The following is a 20,618-nucleotide window of genomic DNA, read 5'->3' on the forward strand; positions in this document are numbered from 1 at the left end:
AAAGAAAAATGGATGGAGAATGGGGAAGGGGGAAGGGTTGAGAAATAAGTATCTTAAGAGTATCCGAGTTTTTCTTTTACTAGAAACACCTAATTACTAGTCTAAAATTTACTTTTGTATTCCCTAGTATGGCATAATAATGTCTGAATGTTTACATGAGAAAGAGGAAAATAAAAGAGAAGATAAAGTGAGAGGAAGAATAAACTGAATTGTTTAATATTACTTAGTTTGATACAGCATGCATAAAGGATCATGCCCATTGTAATTAGTGCATAATAAACAAAGCTTCATATATGCCGACCTACATCCAAACTTGTGTCCCAAATCAATCTATGTATTGGTTACCTTTTTTACTATTTGTCTTAGTAAAAGCTCTTATAAAAATATGTATTGATTGAGCAGCAAGAAAATTATTAAAGTAATACCAGATATTACGATAGTCACTGTAGGTAGAAATTTCCAGAATGATACTGCCCAGGAGAGAGGTGATATGGAGAGAGATGCAAAACAACAGTAATAAACAAAAAATTAAAACATATGTTTTGAAGAAACTGCACTAGTATTTTTGCAATAAAACACAAACATTATGACATTAAAAACATATTTACAATGATTTGCCTATAAATATAAGTAAAAATAAGGAACAAAGTGAAACAGAAGTCAAAACTGCTACATAGAATTAATGTGAATTGGTATGAGTACCGTTAACATTTAGCCAAGCAGTCTGGTTGACAGAACCAGCTGCATTTGATGCTACGCAGGTGTACAATCCAGCGTGTCTGGCTCGAAGAGCTTCAATACTGAGAGTATTCGTCCGCTGTCCACTCTTGCTTATCACAACTCCTTGATAGCCCGGCGTCAACTGATCTCCATTCAGAAACCACGAGATTGAAATGGGAGAGTCTCCTTTCACTACAGTACAGTGAACTATAACCATGTCACCGGCGTTTCCCGAGACGTCGTCAAATGTAAATGGCAGAATGTGGGGCGGCACTAGAAGCAGTTAGGACACGTCTGATGTTGAAAATGGTAGTATCGATGCACAAAATTATTTTATAATTGATAAGCCACATGCATTTAAGAAATCTGTTTTCCAAAGACCGACTGCCTTACACACTTTACGAAGCAACTGTTGAACGACTCATGAAATTTTTGTTCAGTGTGTGGCGTAATGGCTATGAAACATTAGTATGGTGGGTACATGGGAGAAACAGGCAAATGTTCAGGGAAAACCAAAATGGTTAGGTAGCTAAAAGCTATCCATGACAAGCTATGCCAAGCTAAGCAGCACACACGAAGCACATACAGCACCATTCACAGTTAGGTTAGCAGAGAGCTCGTATGTGCCAGCAGCATTTTCAGCAATGCAGCTGAAAAGCCCCACGTGTCGAGCCTCTACCGACGAGATACTGAGGATCACGTTCCTCTCCCCGAGCTGCACCAGCGTCACTCGCAAACGTGGCGAGATGGGCTGCCCGTTAAACAACCACTGGAGGGACACGGGGGAGTCCCCCTCTACGACCGAGCAAGGCACCGTCACCAACTGGCCTTCGCTCAGAGGGTGGTCGCCGAATGTGAACGGCATTATCAGCGGTGGGACTGCAATAAACAATTACTGAATAGACTACTTCTCAATACATTCTTCTTGTGGGAACAACCTTAATAAAAAAAAATAGCTATTACAGACATAAAAATAAATTTTAGCGGGGTAGAAAATTTTAAACTTACCTTTTGAGCAAAGTATACACCAAGATAAAAACGGAACTGAGAAGGACCTAGTAAATATTTATGAGACTTAATGATATTATGGCTATAAGTATATACAAAACTGGCAAATTGAGAACACACATGATAGTTGTTAAACTCATTCATACTTAGTTGGACAGAGTAAATTAGTTTACATAAATTAGTTTAGAACATGATACTACTGCTTTGCCCTGAAACAAGATAAAGACTTGGTCACAGGCCCCTTTGTTTCACTGGAAAACTTCATGATCGCTTGCAATACTACCATCAATTATTGAATACCCGCAGAAATAAAAACTTTAATAACATACATCTGAGACCTGAGTAATCATTATGTTATCAGAGGATTATATACTCCCGAAGCTTGTAAGCAGTGTCATTAGGTATGGGCAGAAAATGTGTGGTTACAACAGAAAACTGAAACACAATAGAGTTTGTTAAAAAGAGCTTACCTACTTGGAAAGGAAGGTTTATCAGTGTGAGAGATGTTGTCTTGATTTATTTTTAACAAAGTGATGTGTGAGAATTTTGTTCCCTTCACGTTGACTGTACAATGCCACAGGTTTTCACAGCACCCAACCAGTAGCATAGCATAGCAGATTTTGAGCTCAAGTTAATGCATAGCTATAATTACAACTACACATCAAGGCACTGTACTTTCAACAGCATCTAAAGAAGGTGGGTTAAAAGGTGCCTAAAGTGTAATCTAGATATGGATGCAAAGGTGCTATGATTTTAGAGTCAAGAGATTGTCTTAAAAGAATATTTGGAATTAAAACACTATCCAGTCACAAGCTATAAGCATTAAAATATCAATAGATTATAAAAATTTAAATTACAATGATATATATATATATATATGACTGAGGACTCATTTTTTGTTTTGACATCAAATTAAAAGCTAGATTAAGTTAACGAGTGAATAAAGTCATCACATAAATGATGATTTGCTTACAGCATTCATTAAGTTAAGTAGAGCAATAAACCACACCACCTTATTGTTCCCAGTTGAACCCAATGAAACAAGACAACCACGGACAGTGTTCAGTAATGTTTACACTGAACAATGTTTCTATAAGATAACAGAACTGTTGGGCAATTCAGCATATTTTGTTATAAAATCACTTTTGTATTATCAGTTTGACTGTGGCGGCCATGAGTCAGTGGCGGCCATGAGTCAGTGGCAGCCACGAGTCAGTAATGGTCAAGTCAGTAGCGGTCATGAGTCAGTAGTGGCCGTGAGTCCGTGAGTCCATGGCCAGCGGACGTGTGCATGCATGTAGTATCATTAATTCATCGATTGTTGATCACCCTGATTTTCTGGGGTTTGTTTTGCCCCAAGATGCTAAAATTACTCTTGAATTAACTCAAGATGGCTCCCTGAACGTGTTAAAAATATTGCCTGAAATTAAGGTAACTAAGAAAACAGAAATTAAGGAAATCATCATGTATAACTTGATATTTGGATGAACTCCTCAGTCTGCAGACAATAGGAGAGTTGCATGATAAGATTCTCCAGGCCACGCTTCAGGTGACAAAGGATAAACTAGTGACCCCCTTCCAATGCAGCGGGAATCACGTGATGTAAACAGTACTCAAAACAAGCAGCGTGTAGACGAGCAAAGTTTAACTTTGATGCAATACTCACGCAAGCCTTATAACAACATAAATGCTAAATCTTATCTGAACAAATGTAAAAAAACTCAGATGCAAGTTGGTGACGGAAACATTTCCACAATGAAAACAGTCACTAAACCAGTTTGCAAGAAAATGAATGCACTCTACATAACTCGTTTTAATCAATCTGTACTTGTTTTGATCCATCTGTTCAAGAACAGGTCGTTGACAATATGAACATATCCCTCCTGTACAAATAGTAAAACTTTGTATGAAATATAATACATATGCTTAATTTCATATCTCAGGTCTTGAAAGTGACTTCAAAAGGATTAATAACACTGTTTTCTGGTCTAATACGTGCTTATAAAACCTTTATTCGGCAAACTGCATCCTGAGAAAATAGCCTCTAATTCGTCCAATGCTTAACTTGTATATGCAAGCCCTATCCGTAAGCCCTCTCCTTATAAAACCACAGACTCTTTGCTTACCAAAGTGCCAGGAGAAGCACTGTAATTTCACATATGACTAAAGTTCAATGCCTTGGAGTGGGAAATTAATTAGGTACCAACTAGAGGTTTGATTACTAAATCCAATGAATTTCTGGAAAATTTAATTCACACCAAATAAGATATAATCTGTCTAACTGAAACTTGGTTTAACAATAATAGTATCTACTCCCAATATATTATATATCAATATATACATTTTCATATCCGGCCCAAATGCAGTCCTTAACTCTATGGAAAGAGGTGCATGAGTAATGTCCTACTTGTATGTGGCGCCTATCGGTATGTAGTGCCCACCTCATGTATGTTATCTGTATATTCTGTATAGTGTAGTCTGTATATTCTGTTTGTGCCTGCCATCAGGGCCGGAACTAAGGGGGGGCATGGGGGGCATGTGCCCCGGGCGGCAAATATCAGGGGGCGGCAAAATATGAAAAGTGGTTCACTAAAACAAAATGAAACTAGTCATTAAAAAAAGTTTTGAAAGTGTACATATCGCAACTAATAAGTTAGCCAAGAAATTAAGAAATTCTATTTAACTTGATTATGCATAATCTGTAAATATATTCGTACTTCAAATGCGTTACTTCACTCTAAGAAACACGTATTACCATAATTCGTGGTCTGGAGTGAGTAAAACCACTGCGATGAGAGCTGGCATCTCAAGGACCCGTTGAGCGGGTGATCACTTGGCTGAGCAAGATGTAGCCCTTTCTCTGATAAATACCCTCATTTTACCAGCCCCTACTCAGTCGCTCCTGTGTTTTCGTACCATGTGCGTCTCTGCCTGAGGACGGGAACAGATAGCAGTTCCCGAAACGTCGCTTGGGTCTGTTTTGGAAAAACTATTGTGTTTGTTTCATCTTTTCGTTTTGTCGTGTTTTTGTCTCGTTTCAACCATTGTGCTGAATTTTTTTGGGTTCAATATTTTTGTGTCGTCATCCTTTGTGGGGTTTTTTCGTTCTCTTAGTACATTTTTCTTTGTTTTTATTTGTTTGTTGACCATATTCCTGTTACGGAATATTTTGTGGTGTTTATATCCTGTTGACAACAGCAATTTTTTTGCTTAATTTGTGCTTTTTGTCTTTTGGTTATTTTTACTTATTTATTTTATTTTTTAGTTTTCTTCTACAGAAAAAGTTCTTAGCAATGGCGTATGTCAAAAAAACTTACATCAAGTAATGTTGGAAGTCATTGACAGATTAATTATGGAACTGAGTAACAGGTTTAAGGCTTTGGAGAAAATTAACAAAAAGTTTGGATTTTTATGTGGTGTTCAAATTCATAAAATGGAAGTAGAAGATTTAAATTCAAAGAAGCAGAATTAGGAAACACAGTGCCGATCTTAACAAAGAAAAATTCGTATTTGAAATTGAAAGTTTTAAACACCATGCATTAACAGTAGACTATGAATTAAAAGATGCTACAGCATCAACAATGTTGAGCCTTATATACAAAAATAAACTGGAGGAGGCACATTCTAACATTACTGCTGCTCTGAGAATGTTTCTCACCCTTCCAGTTACAATTGCGTCAGGTGAAAGAAGTTTTAGTAAACTTAAACTTATTAAAAGCTATTTGAGAAGCACGATGGACCAGCAGAGATTAACAAATCTAAGTATTATATCTATTGAACACAAACGAGCTGCTTTGAGATTTTTATGATATTATTAACACTTTTGCAGCTAATCATGCTCGAAAAATCAAATTTTGAATTGAATTTCTTTGTATGGTTATCAATACAATATTATACTTAATTCATAATCACATGTTCCTTATGTAATTTTAGTACTTAATAAACTTATTGGTAATACATTAATTTTCACTGTTGTGCAAACAATAAACATTAGTTTGATAACAGTCTATTTCATTATAATAAAAAATGTAATTGTATTAGTTTTCCAATTAGAGTACTTGATAAATAAAGGTTCTCAATTATGTATAAGTGAATGGTATCATTTCAACCACCGCTTCTAACGAAAAAGGGTATTTTATAATGTTGGTAAGGAGGGGGCGGCAAATTAAGCTTTGCCCCCCCTAACGAATCTCCTAGTTCCGGCCCTGCCTGCCATAAGAGTATTTATTTTGTTGACAGTCATATTACAAACCAATCAATTAATAAAATATCATGACTATCATGAGTCAGCTACTGAGGAAGATGAATCATACTGTATAACCCGGTATCATATTGTAAAAGCAAATCTCAAAAATAAGATACTGCAAATGTAGATTTATATTGCATGGTTAGATACATAAAAAGATCAAGATGAGGGGACCTAGATAATAGAAGGCTTGAACCACTTGGATATCCACAAGACCAAATTGTGCCAAGGGATGAGAATGTTGATTCACCAGATCTCTCCACAAGAGCGCAATTCTTCGGCAAAAGCCCTTTGAGGAAAAAAAGAACTGAAGTATGAGGAGAGGGAACGCAATTCAATTTGTGATTACCGAAACAATTAAGCCTTGTGAATGCAGAAGAACCTAATGTTTCTAAATTAAATTATGTACATATATAATTTCCGAGTCAAACCTTGTTACCAGTACCTCTGGTGCTTTTATTATTAAGCCTATTTGAAGTTTGCAACATGTGATTACCTTTATTTTTAATTTTATGTTACCTTTATGTAAACATAACTGTTATGATTTTATGTTTTAATAATTTAATAATTTGATTAATTTTTAGCTGTGTTTTAAATTTAAATCTTTTGATAATATATTTTAGTTTATATCCATCTTAATCTACAGAGAAATGTTTGTTTCCTTTCTGCGTTGCACAGCAACAACAGCCAAGTGACTGGGGCGCTGATGTCTGGACAAACAGCTGAGCTGTGAAGGAGTGTCGAGGAATCAGTGCGTCGTTAAGGAAGCCACCTGATGTGTGCGACGGCTGGCGAGTGGAGCTGTTCCGCTGAACAATGATACCACCTGAAGACTTCACAGTCTCCCCTGGAGGGTTGAGGCTAGGATTTCGAGAGGGTCCACACCGATATTTATTAAAGTTAGACATGAACATTTATTTTTTTATGGCAAGGCCTCCACTTCAGACGAACAGTAACATGAATTGAAAATGAATGAATGTAGTGCAAATATTTAAATATTTGTTTCACGAAGCTAAATAATTTTTTTGGCATTAGACTACTGTTGAATGCCCTCAGAATGGAAAACATATTTGAAATCTAGTATTAACTGACATTTTGTTTACAAACTTTGTTTAGCTGCGAAGTAGTGATTTTTCTTCCACATTCAAATTATGCTTTTCGTGGTTTTCTGGAGGAACTTTGCATTTAAGGTTGTTGGCACTAGTCATGTTTTTGAAGCCAACTGTTCCTTGAAGTGTCAGCAAACTGATGTGTGCAGTGGTGCCAGATAATTGGGGACGGCCCGCTAACACTGGGCAGACCAGTTTCTAGTTGAACAGCTATGATTTAATGATGGTTTTTATTAACAAGTTTAATGTATACCTTATTTGATTCAATGGTAACATTCCTCCCTTTTTTTGGATCTTTCTTGTGGTTTTACAAAATATGTCGCACTATGACAAAAGACATGCACTGCGATAATGTTTTTTGTAAATTTTGAAGACATCATGTTTTTGCCTACCTTTAAGGAATATGTCTGAAATAAACTGTGTTACACGTATTTTGTTAGTAGGACTATATGCACGTGTTTAAGGAATTTTAATAAACCAAAAATAATTTAGCAAATTTTAAAATCCCTTATGTAATTTTTTTTAAATATTTTTTACAGAATTTTAATGGTTTGTATATGGATATTTGTAGCCATTTTAGTTTTGTATTAAGCTGCCTATGATGCTGTCGTTGGGTAGCAAGCTTTTCCTACATCCAAGTAAGTGTAAAAATTTGGCATAAGCTTAGTTTTAAGTTGTAAGTTATGGTTTATGACATTTTTTAGCAAGTATTTTTTACTATAGCTTTAACAGATTTATATTTTATCCTCAGGTTAAATTAGGATGCTAAATATTGTAAATCTGTTTACTGCCATAATTTAGATTTTTTTCTCATTTTAATAATATATGCTAATTTTTGATAACCATACTTCAATTAAGAATTGAATTGCTATTCATTTGTTATTTCATTATTTTTCCACACTGCTGTCAAAGTAAGAAAAATATTTTTTGGGGGATTTGTAATCTTTTTTTTTTTCTGTGAATAGGCCTCTTGGTAGTGTGTGTGGTTTGTGACCATCTACCTTGGTTTTGAGTGAAGGTAACAGTAACAACCTCGCTAACGCCTCATCTGTCACTCAATGTCTAATGTTCAACTCAGAAATATTTTTGCTTCATGTTACAAATAACAACATAAGGGTATATCATCAAAAATTCCTTGACACCATGAAAATTAATTTAAAATGAAAGTGTTAACCTAACTATTCAACATTTATTAAATCAGTATCAAATTAATTTTTCAACACATGAATAAAAAGTTAAATTAACAATGTTAATGAGAAGTATATGATTTAATTCTTTTTAACTACATATTTGCATTGGATCTTCTGGTATTTAAGAAATAATTATAATTATATGCAATGAAGAATGGCAAACAGTCAATTTGTATTTTTGAGCAATAACTTATTATTTCATAACTGTTTCAAGTACCTAAGAGGTACTTCAGTGTATATTTTGACTTGGTTAAAATCCAACAATCTACAAACCAATAATTTTTGAACAGTTATGGAAAACTAATTTTATTTTGAGAACCATAATAACAATAGGATTAAAAATAGGATTTTAACTTAAGAGACTTAAAAATGTCAAAATCATTAAGTTAATATACCCAGAGTTTATTCATTTTGTTACAGAGGGCTTTGATGTATTTTTATACTATTATATGTTCTGTACTACTATCAAAAGAAAAATTAAAAAAAACTAATATAAAGTGGGTAAAAACTACTTAACAACAATAGTACTAGTGACAGTGAAAATTCTTCAGGGTAAAACTATTAATACATGTATCAATAAAATAAAGAAATGTCATCATTGAAGAATATTTAGTAAACTGATCACTAAACAGTACCAGTTAAATATTCTTCCTGCATATATTCATTGGATAGTTGCCAAGATAATATCAAAAAAATGAGTAACCAAAAAAAGACTTTTAACACAACATTCTGGGTAAAGGATATGTATAAACCAGAGTAGTATGCAGATAAATGCCAACAGAGTAACTAGCAAGTGGGAAAAATGTGGAATGCGGAGGAGCAGGGGTGCTTTGAATCTGCTCACTACGATGATGAGCACGCACATATGTAAAAGGCTAAAGACAGTTAAATCGGAAGCACACAGCACAAAATGGTAGAAGCACCTCAAACCTCACGCAAACTGCCTCAGTTCCCGCATCTCCCTAGACCGTACCGTTCACCTGCAGCGCAGCAGTGTGATTGGCGACACCGACCGCGTTACGAGCGGTGCAGGTGTAGTTGCCACTGTGGCCCGCCGTCACGGACCGTATCACTAGCACGCTGAGCGAGTCGCCGATCTTGGCGGTCGTGATACCCATGTGGGAGGACAGCTCCCGCCCATGGAAGCTCCAGCTGATCTGGAGGGGGAGGTCGCCCTTCGACATGTGGCAGGTCAGTTGCGTGTTTTCGCCAGAGTTAGCCTCTCCCTCGAACGAGAACGGAGTGATGACGGGTGCGACTGCGGAGAAGACGGCCACACCCGAAAGGCGAATGATTTCGGTGCACAGGTTAAAACCTAACTTACGAAGCTTAGCGATCCGTCACGTGCTTACACGTCGCCGTTAACGACCGGCGAACATTTGTGAGAGAAAAAAAAAAGGTTTCCCTAATAAAAACCACTTCACTTTTGGTGTGTCATTTTTTAGGTTCTGTTCGGCTCATCACTCGGATGGTTACACATTTGGTGATCAAGTAAACAGGAAGCAGGTTTTGAACGAATGAGCGATAAGAGGTACAAGCAAATGTTCACCAAGTCTAAAGTCCATTTATAACATGCTAGTCCAATGTTCAAACCATGCCTGAAAACTACCATTGACGTCGAGCTCGGCTGTGAAATTGGCAGTGCCCGCTGCATTGGTCGCAGTGCATGTGTACTCCCCACGGTGGCCCGGGCCAACGGCGTTGATGGTCAGAATGTTGGCTTTATCACTGAACATGGAAGTTTTTATTCCCAGAGCGTGAGAAGATAGGTCCCTACCATGGAAGTGCCATTCAATACGTAAAGGTTTGTCGCCCTTGGCAACGTAGCAATTCAACTGCACGCTATCACCCGCATTGACAGGCCCATCAAACTGGAATGGTGTTATGTACGGGGAAACTGAAATTAAATAAATTTTAATGAAATGTTTAGATTGTCAATAAGCCATTCATAAAGATACCAAAATAATGCACATTACACCATTAACTAACATCAAATTGGGAGAATAGTCACCTGAGTTTTAAAAAAAAAAAAATTCAATTAATTATTTCCTATACACAATTAGTATTAAATGTAAATCATATAATAAAAACTGATAGAACAACATTGAAATCAAAATTATTCTTTATAATTTTCTTTCATTTAAACGTACTTTTTCAAGTGAGATTAATGTTTATGAATTGTAAATTGTGACATGTGAAATTCTCTCTCCCACAATTTTAAGCGAGGCGAAATAATGATAATCAGTATCGCTGTGATGGCACGCATTCATTCCCAAAACCAGGAACATCACAGCAGAAAACCACTGCAAAGCCGAAACTGCTCAAGCACACACAAATATATTGCAGACTTCTTACCTTAGACACACACCGCATCCAGTAGTCTTCATCTCATCCTGAAATATGAACTAATACTTTGTCCGCCAAATATTATCAATATTCGATCAGACTAAAATCTTCCACCATAATAGAAAAAATGGGAATTTAAACATAGTCTATATGAATATTGTGGTCATCTTAACCATTAACTATGAAACAGTTTTACACCTAATTAAATTCCTGCAGTTAAAATTATCATTACTATGAAAAAACACGACAATTATATCTGGACAACTTCACTCTAAAATAAGAACATGTTTGTTCACAGTTATTCAACTTTCTAAAATAAACATAAAATAAAACTAAGGAGAGCAGAATAATATGCATAATTCAATTAACTTTATGATGAACTATGTGAGCTTGAACATCAGTATTACTGCCATCTATAATCAGGGGAGAATGGCTAAGTAGAACAAAAGAAGAGAGATATCCTGGTTTTAATCCCAGTGCATCCTTCATTAATAAAAAACTTTATCTTCTCAGAAAAGCAAACGGCTGCAAAGCAAATCACTTTTTCACTGCCCACATAGGTATACCATTAAAATGATTTATGCATTATTGAAAAAAAGGAAGCTCAAACGATCTAAACTAGAGAGGCTTGATTAAGAATACTAATGCATACCAAAGTTAGTTGAATCTCTCACCACTTTCATAATGTGAACTGCTTGACAGTATATATACAATATTTTACATCACCTGTACGAAAGATGGTCCAGAGATAATTATGTTCCTCACCCACATGAGATTTGGAGGAAGCAACACACAAGATATTTTTTTTTTTAAAGGAACCCCCAAAAAAACACAACTGTGAATTAAATTAAGGTACTTTACTGGCAACTAAGACATTCTGTACATCATTATTGCAAAAACTTGGCAACTTAATGAGAAATTTGCAGCTCTTAGTCAAATAACTTACATCCAAACTGAATAAACTACAAACTAAGGGATGTGCAACAGTTACTTCTTTTTTTTTTTCACTTATATCCATTAAAAAAATAAACTGATCCAAAACTCCTTTATTAGCTAAGTACTAGATGCAGTATCCTATGTGAAGACATTACTTTTTTTTTTGTCATTTTCATTTCATTTCCATACTGCTGTACATAATAAATGCCTACACATCAGAAAATAAAAAAAATATTTAAAATGTTCTATGCGGTCACTTGCTATCTTGCTATGCAAAAATACAAAATCATACTCTAAAAATACAGCCAGGACCTAAATTATAATTTCCCAATACGAAGCATTTTAATTTAAAATTCTACTAGTTAATATCTCTTAACAAATATTTTTTAGAATAAAATGTAGGATTTTTGATGAAAATCAAAACAAAGGTTTTGATCAAAATTCATTTTTTACACCCCTACAACACATAATTCTGCCTTTCAAACTTAGCAAGTTTTTCTCCAAATCTCAAACAAATTGAGAAAAAAAAAAATCTAAATAGGTGTCAGCACATTACTCTGCTCTCTTTCAGAAACTATAACGCAACAGACATAAGAATGTGAAGCAGCAATGATATGATTATATCAACTATCTAGGTACTCATTGTATTCAAATACCAGCACTTGCAGCATAGTTACAATACATTACTGCCAGCAATAATGTACTTATAAACAGGGCTACCAAATGAGTAGCTCACAAAAACAGGAGCCTTAAAAACCAATGAAAGCAAAAAAAAGAAGAGAGAGACAATTTTAGACAGAGTAATGTTATGTTATTTTATGCGCTGCTTAATATTGTTTCCCACATATTAGCAAAAAAATAAATGATAGCCTAGCATTTATTCAGTATTGGCAATGCAGAAAATTATGTTTAAAAACCAAAATGAAACATCAATAAAAAAAACTGTAAGGCAATACAAGCCAAGTGACATGAAAAACAAAATTGTAGCAATACTGTTAATCAACAGACACTTAAATTCATCTGACTCACATCCATCACAGTAAAATTCTCTAAAAATATATCAATTTCAGACACATTTTTCATCTTTTTTTTTACTCCTTTGAAAAATGAGGACATTTGCTGGTTAATGAGGCTAAAAAAAAAAAAAAGAGGACATAACTGGGTAAATGAAAAAAACCTGCTAAAATACTTTATAAAATTGTATGTCAGTACTAAGGATTTATTACTTTTCACATTATGGTCTTGTAAAGTTGAGGCACAACGCATACCTACTAGCATTTATTTTTAATAAGAACCTATCACAGCTACAGTTCTTCAGGAACAACTTTTATAGGTGATAGATACACAAACAATTTGTTTTGCTCTTACAAATCTAAATTCAAAAATATTGCTCCGCTAGGCACTTTGCTGTTGCTGACAAGTGCTGGCATCAGAACAGTGAGTTACACAGATATCTTTATTAATGTTAAGTCTTTGGTCTGATTTCAAGACAATGAAGCAGCCAATGTAATATTCCAAATGGTATCTTCGCTGCTTCAAATTCTGTTAGATTTAAGTAGACAGTGAGCACAACTTACCCATCACCTGCACTTCTAGTGTTCCGCGGGCACTGTAACCTTGAGCATTTCGTGCCACGCATGTGTACGTTGCTTGGTCCGACAACCTTTCCACATTCTCAATTATCAGTGTCCCATTAGGGAAAACACTCTGTTTCCTGTTGATTGGTAAAACTCTACCATCTGAAAAATGCACTCACTAAATTATTATTATCACAGTTAATAAAAATGACAAGACTACATTCACAAACTTTTTAAAATTATAATCAGAAATTTTGCTGTAACCAAACAAGATGTACAAGAAACTAGCTAAACAAGACTGAAACCTTTACAGTCCAATGAATTACTATAAATTTTAATAGAGGAAATAGGTAATATAATAATCCTGGTAATACAATGAATTTTTACATTAATTCTTACAGCTTATAACACGTCACCAAAATGGTCAAATTTCTTTTAACAATCTATTACACAAGAAACTACCTAAATCAGCATGTCACAATTGTTTCTAAGTATGCTTAGAGGAATAAGAGAAACTAAAATATGAGAAGTAACATACTTTTAATTTAGATTTAATAGTAGTGGTTTGAAACATTAATAAAATACTAGTGTTTGTCAACCAAAGGAAAACTTAATCGCAATAAACTAAAAATTATTTTTAGAGTAAATCTCAAGGATTATAAAGCAATTAAGACACACTAAATCTACAGTTTTACTGAAAACTTGATGAAACTATGCATACTTGACCTTAGAAACAAAAAGAAACTTCAAAGTCTACATGAGATTTTGAAAAACCACCCCAATCCCCCCTTTCCCCACTTTAAGGAAATTTTGGTATTTTTTGATGAAATTTTGCACACTTGATGTTCAAAATAAGAGGAAAATTAGGTTAACATCCACAAATGCTCCAGATGGACAAACAAAAAAACATTACGTAAACTCACAGCCTTTGCAATAAAAGGTTCTAAATAAATAAAGAATAATGTTTGCTTGGTTTGGTTTGTTTTTCTTTCTAAATACAATAAATAGTTTTATTTGAGCTTGGTAAAATTGTGCACAATTAACCTAGGATCAAACCTGAGATTTATAAAAATGACCCCCATCCCCCTAAATAAAGCCTCTTCACACTGTGTGTGGCCCGGCAACAAAGGTTACTTCAGCTACTTCAGCTACTTCAGCTTGCCATAAAGATTCTTTTCATGGATCACAAGCACACTGTGTCTGCAATTTTAATTATTAATAGTTTAGCATGACAAAAATCACACACACACACATGCTAGCACGCACACACACACACACACATATATAAACATCCTCAAGGAAATGCCTACCATGACTTCTCAAAAAGTAACAAATATTTTAATATGTTTTAATCTTGAAAATTTAATGCACAGTACCAAATGTTACTGCAATCAACATTCATATAAAAATTTGAAACTGAACTACAAACAGAAGAAAACTTTTTAAAAACATAATTAAAATAGTGCATCACTGATAGCTGAAAATTTCAAAAGCTTCTGAATCTGAACATCGAAAGTGGAAATTTGCTATTAATTTCAGTGTTTGTGCCTGAAGTTTAGTTTATGGCAATAATCACACCAACAACAAACTTTTAATGCCTAATTCAAGAGTACTCACCTCGCTCCCAAACAATTGACTCAATCGGGTACCCTGCAACTGGACATGTTACGATCAATGTTTCACCAGCGACTATCGCCTTCTTCTCCATGGGCCGAATGAAAGGCATCCCGTAAACATTTATTTTCGCTGCATGTTCCACAGAGCCCACTTTCGATGAAGCTATGCACTTGTACAGACCGCCATCATTTGTGTGAATAGAAGAAATATTGAGATGGGAGACTACTGCGCCATTCACAGTCACGTACTGCCCAATCTGGAGACTGGAAAACAAATATTATACATTTACTTCCATTTCAACTAATGTCTTCACAAATAATTTTTGTGAAGTTAAATATTTGAATATTTGAACCGATATTATTAAAATTAAAATATTAACTGTGACCTTTGACAAGAAAACGTGTTCAAAGAACTACTTTATAGACAGAAAAACCCAAGTAGGTAATGAAAATGAACTACATTACTATAAAAGTTATGTATTGCCGATTAAATTCAACATAATGTGAGAGTTAATTGTTATCAAATTTTTTTTTTGTAAAGTAGCTAACATATAACCAATAATTTTGTTTCAGTACCTACTCTTTACTATTTATAGGTTTACAAAAACAAATAACAGGGTTACAAAAATTACAATTAATAGGATGTACAAATAAAATTATTTATGTGCCTAAAGATGACCTCAAATTTAAGATGATGTTGAGTCAATGACAATCTTGAATTAAAGTCTATATGGAATTAAAGACAACTTTAAATTTGAGATAACTTTTAATCAACAACAACTTCTAATTAAAAATGAGAATGAGACTGAATCTAAGACAATTGATTTCAAGATAAATTTAAATATAAGAAGACTCCGAATGCAACACATCTATAAACGTTAAGACTACATTGACTAAAAAAAATTTTAATTACAAGTCAGCCTTGAACATAAGTCAGTCTTGAATATCAACTGATCTTTAAATTATGCCAATTTGTGCTGTTTTAACAAGGTTTCACTGATTAATAACCTTTCATGCATGTTTTATAAATACATTTCTAAATATGTTTGAAGCCAGGAATGTTTAAAAGCATTTTTAAACTATTCTGGTTGTAAGTCACAATCTGATTACTTAGGCATTAAGCAGTCTCACTTAAAGCAGATTATTGGAAGTTCACTAAACAATAATATTGCAAAGGCTTTCTATAACTAAATAGGTAAGCTTTGCCTTATTTTCTTAAAAACCTGTTTGGTTTCAGCAGTAGTGAAATGATGCTTCCTTCAGTAAGAATAGTTTTGGCTAAGAAAGCACCACAGAGAAAAAAATGGCAAGGTTTGGTTGTGTCTGATCACTTTGTTAAAGATGTACACAATAACAGTGAGATGCTACGGAGTGTGTCTCGATAGCCGCGTGATCGAAACACCAGCCTCAAATATAGACTGGGTTGGTATTACAGACACACATTCTGACTTTGGGTGAGTGTTTACCATATTCCCCATCAGGATAGACAGTTAAATCTCACATTCTAATGGGCAGTGTATTTACCCCATATTATGAAGTGGAACTTGCTAAGAGTACTTGTGTTTCCTCACAGTATTCATGCTACTGCTGCTTAAACTAATACAGAAAACATTATGTGCATTCTGTCACATTCTACAACTCCTAAACACATACCTCAAACTGGACTGTTCAGTTCCTGAGAGGTATGTTTGTTACTAATCACACAATATGCAAGATTCCATATAAAAAGCATAGGACTTTTAATTTGATAAATACCCCATGCAGAACTAACATTGTGATAACATAGTTATTAAAAAAAAAACAGTTCTGTACAGGCAACAGGCAGGCCTATGCCTTAAAACATAAAACACAGGCAAGAATAATTAAAATCATCTAAAGGCCTGGTCTCACACGTCATATAGGATAATTTTTTTTCTTGCTGTTGCTGTTATTTGAGGGATGTTCCTGTAAATTTACCACAACAGCACTCTTTTAGTGATATTTCAGAGTATGGGCAGACTGTTAATAAGAATCAGACACTCTTTAGTACTCTTTTAATCTCATCATTCACATAGTTCCCCTAAACACATCACAACACATCAACAACCACTAGTCCACTTACACCAGTACCAACCTCATGACTCTACACTACAAAAAGCACTCTTGCATTTTTAGGCCTACCATAAATCTTGTCAACAGCTGTTTATTTAATTATCTAATATCAGTAAATAGTCACGAAAGTGTTCATATTTATGATCCCTTACATGACCTTCTACTGCTCGAAAATAACATTAAGTAAATATTTGGTGAGAAAATTTTTTTTTTCCTAGCAACAAGCGCAAGGAAAACCCACAAAAGTAATGACAAGAAATTGAAATAACCAACTAAGCACGTGAGACTGAGCCTCAACCTTAAGATACACTCACTGGTCACTATTGGACAGCTTCTTGCCATCTAGTTCCCAAGTAATCTCCGGGGTCGGGTTCCCTGATGCCACGCACTGGAGGAACATTGAGGGTCCCGGCTGCAAGGTTTCTTCCGAGAAGCTCTGTGTTATCTGCGGGGGCTCAACTAAAAAGTGCACAAACATGTTAATTAACACCGCAAAGCAAAGGAAGTCTACATTAAGTAACATCGCAAAGCAACTAAATGCATGTGTTTTAGAAAGAACTTGCAAAACCTCTGCAAATTACTCAAAAAATTTAATGTTATGACAGGCTGCTAGATTACAAGCAAACCCATTGACATTTATGTCAATAGAAATAACTCTTTCCTGTAAAATTCTAAGCCTACAGTTCCTAAGAAACTACTCAAATCTATACCAGTCCCCAAAATGTTCGCATATCATACATAAAGTATCACTGACATAATACCCAATAATCAGTTAACAGTTAACCATGTTTTAAATTGGACCAGCTTTCACTATACACCTTATTTACTTAAGAGTGATGCGTTAACTAACACAATCCCAACCCCAATAGAGACAACATATGCTAAACCTTTCCTTACATGTCACCTACCAGCTTGTGATAGCCACCTCCAACCATTCATCACTCAATGCATGATCAAATGTCACAAATTTACACATCAGACCAGAGTTTAGTAAAGGACAAAAGTCTGCATGTTAGCTAATGCTGTTTCACACAGCAAAACAACAGACAGAAGAGTACACTTCACAGTTAATTATATTATAAGGTTTATCGTCGCTGCTAGTGCCGGTAGGCTAGTCAGAAGGTTGATGACGGTGGTGGGTTTAAAACCTATGTTTTAAAATGCAATACACATCTATGTCTTGCCTGGAACTGTAACCAAGAAACTCTTGTGTCAAAGGCAGTTGATGCTTCAAAAGATGGGACCACACAGTTATTATTTGGTAACACCCCTGTATTTCCCCACCATGAAGGCAGGTAGACAGCAAGTGATGCTAAGGCAAACATTATAATTAATCAGCTCTAATATGATAGCAGAAGACAATTTGGTGGCATAGCAGGAAAACAATACCTACCTTGTAATCACTAATCAAGTAGGTAATCAATAGGGCCCAGTACATTCACACCAGCTATTTCCCAACTTCCTAACCCATTCCCAGAAAACCTGAGGAGACAACTATACTGCTCATTCTGTAGTATGTGCACCATTTACACAAGCACACAAAAAAATCCACAAGCGATTGTAACTGGCCAGTTCAGCACGAAAACTCAGGGTGGAATAAATTATTTACTACAGGGTTGAATATTCTAAAGAACATGCAAAAAATATTAAACAGATTATGTACTGGTATTTTTGTGTGGCTGAAAACCTTACTAAACTAAATTTAAATTGTTTCTGTGAGAAGCAGTAACTTCTCCTGTTTTTTTTTCTTTTTAAACCACTGTTTTCAGAAACAAAACCTTATGAAATATCAGGAGCCAGTGTGCAATGAACTAGAGTGAAAACTCATTACAAAGTAACTGAAAAAGCACACAGTTCTGACACTTGATAATGAATGTACTTACTACTGAAATGTTTAAATAGAAAACATCTTGTAGGACTCAGAAAATAAATGCTTTAAAATGAGAAATTCTTTAAAGCGAGGTACATTGTATCGAGGTCGAACTGTAACTGAAGCAATATGAATACAAATTGTTTTGTTCTCACATCTGCTTCCCAGCTTCAGCTCTGCGCTCGCCCCGGCACTCTCCTGGTCATTCCGCACGAAGCACTGGTACATGCCGCGGTCCTCTTTCTTCACTGAGTCTATCCTCAGCACCGACTCTTCGTGATTCAGATGTTTCCCATCCTTGAGCCAGCTGACGGTCTTGATGGGGTTTCCTTCGAAACTGCACGTGAACACTGCTGGTCGGCCAAAATCCACAGTCTGCGTCTGAGGTTCTATGCTGGCTCCAAGTGGTGCTGTGAACGTAATCAGTACTGTCAGCATTATTTCTGAACATTTATCTTAGATCTGAACCCTTACACCCTAATAACAGTGAAAGTAAAAAATTCTGTAACTGTAATTCTAAAAAAAAAGTTAGAAGCTAATCACTTACAGGTGTTCTATTGTTTAAAAGTTAGAAGCTAGTCACCTACATGTGTTCTATTGTTTCCAAATACATCTGACAATTTATTGTACTGAATGTTCATTACTAAAGAACAATAAGTCAATGAAGTGGCAAGTTGACTGTAAACGAATTTACAAACTAATCATATTCATTAAATATTTTTGTGTGTATATATTATTAATACATAAAATGTTTAAAACAAAAAATTGTTTATATAAATGCATCAGCATGTTACACATCAGGTAATATATACTAAAAAAAAAAGGAAACATATGTGAATGAATCAGTGATGAAATGAATAACAGAACAAATAAGAAAGACACAATAGTGTCAAACACACAAGAATACTTTTTCCAGCCATTGGAGAATGGGCTAGAATCAGTGGCTTCAACAGTGTGGGTATATGGTAAATTACTGATCACAGTAATGTATATTCACATGTGCAAACTTTTTCTGCCAGGCAGAACTGAATGCATCCAAAAAAAAACACCACAAATACCATGCCACAGTGCCTTCCAACAATTTTGCCACACGTAACTATGTGGAAAAATAGTTTTTTTTTTTTTAATTGCAATAAGAAGAACAAGAATGCACACAAGTTTTTAAAGGAAAACGGTATGTCAGTTCAGTTTTATTTCAGATGATGACATCTTACTAAATATCCTTTTAATTTAACTGCCAGTTTCTTATTTGGCAAGATATAGTCTGTCTCACACTTAGATTGGCGTATAGAGTATAGGGTGAACACTATTGCCAGATTGATACTACTTGGCTTGTAAACATTAAAAGTCTTATTTTGTATACCACCGATAATCTGCCATCACCTGCAGTTTGGGCATCAAAACTCAGGGTACTGAATTGCTGCAAATTTCCGAGAGAGCGCTACGCTAGCTCAAAGTCTAACTGAATGCTGTTGGCGTGGGTCGACGACCCCAACGAGACACTAGACTCGAAGGCTAAGTAAGAATCTAACTAAGTGTGGTTGCACAGTCCCTAACCAGCATACTGCACTAGTTCCTGACTATTAATGACTAAAACTGATAAATGACTGAAGAAGGTTTTCGGAAAATATAGTTTTATAGATACGTGATTTGCAATATACAGTTATGTTGTGTACCGACAAGTGGCGTCATCGTTTCTTAAGACACATTATTCATTACACTAATTATTGGTCCTAGCAGCAGTCATAATGGGGGTTTTCATTGGAGACGGCCAGTCCCATATGTTTCAAGTTGAGCGTGGACAGGCTTGACTGTCAGAGAAGTGATTCGATGTTAGAATTTAACTGGTCTTGCTAACCGACAGACGTAAGCGTGACCTATTAATTTAAAGAAATTCCTCTGGAGTCAG

At 35.1% G+C, this 20,618-nt stretch overlaps 1 protein-coding gene across 2 annotated transcripts in view; it reads right to left on the bottom strand.

Annotated features, from left to right (window-relative positions):
- The window catches only part of LOC134530446 (cell adhesion molecule Dscam2), a 469,894-nt gene that overhangs the window by 91,681 nt on the left and 357,595 nt on the right, over window positions 1-20,618 (bottom strand). Inside the window, exons 9-13 of one of the 2 annotated variants that reach the window (XM_063365267.1) lie at window positions 18,865-19,119; window positions 17,154-17,298; window positions 14,750-15,012; window positions 13,133-13,294; window positions 9,247-9,531 (exon numbers count right to left, since the gene is read on the bottom strand). In XM_063365267.1, the coding sequence (XP_063221337.1) occupies window positions 9,247-9,531; window positions 13,133-13,294; window positions 14,750-15,012; window positions 17,154-17,298; window positions 18,865-19,119 (1,110 nt within the window). The remainder of the gene's footprint in view (window positions 1-9,246; window positions 9,532-13,132; window positions 13,295-14,749; window positions 15,013-17,153; window positions 17,299-18,864; window positions 19,120-20,618) is intronic. The other variant, XM_063365269.1, reaches the window with a different exon arrangement.

This window comes from Bacillus rossius, chromosome 3 (genome assembly GCF_032445375.1).
Source record: "Bacillus rossius redtenbacheri isolate Brsri chromosome 3, Brsri_v3, whole genome shotgun sequence".
Taxonomy (NCBI): Eukaryota; Metazoa; Arthropoda; class Insecta; order Phasmatodea; family Bacillidae; genus Bacillus; species Bacillus rossius.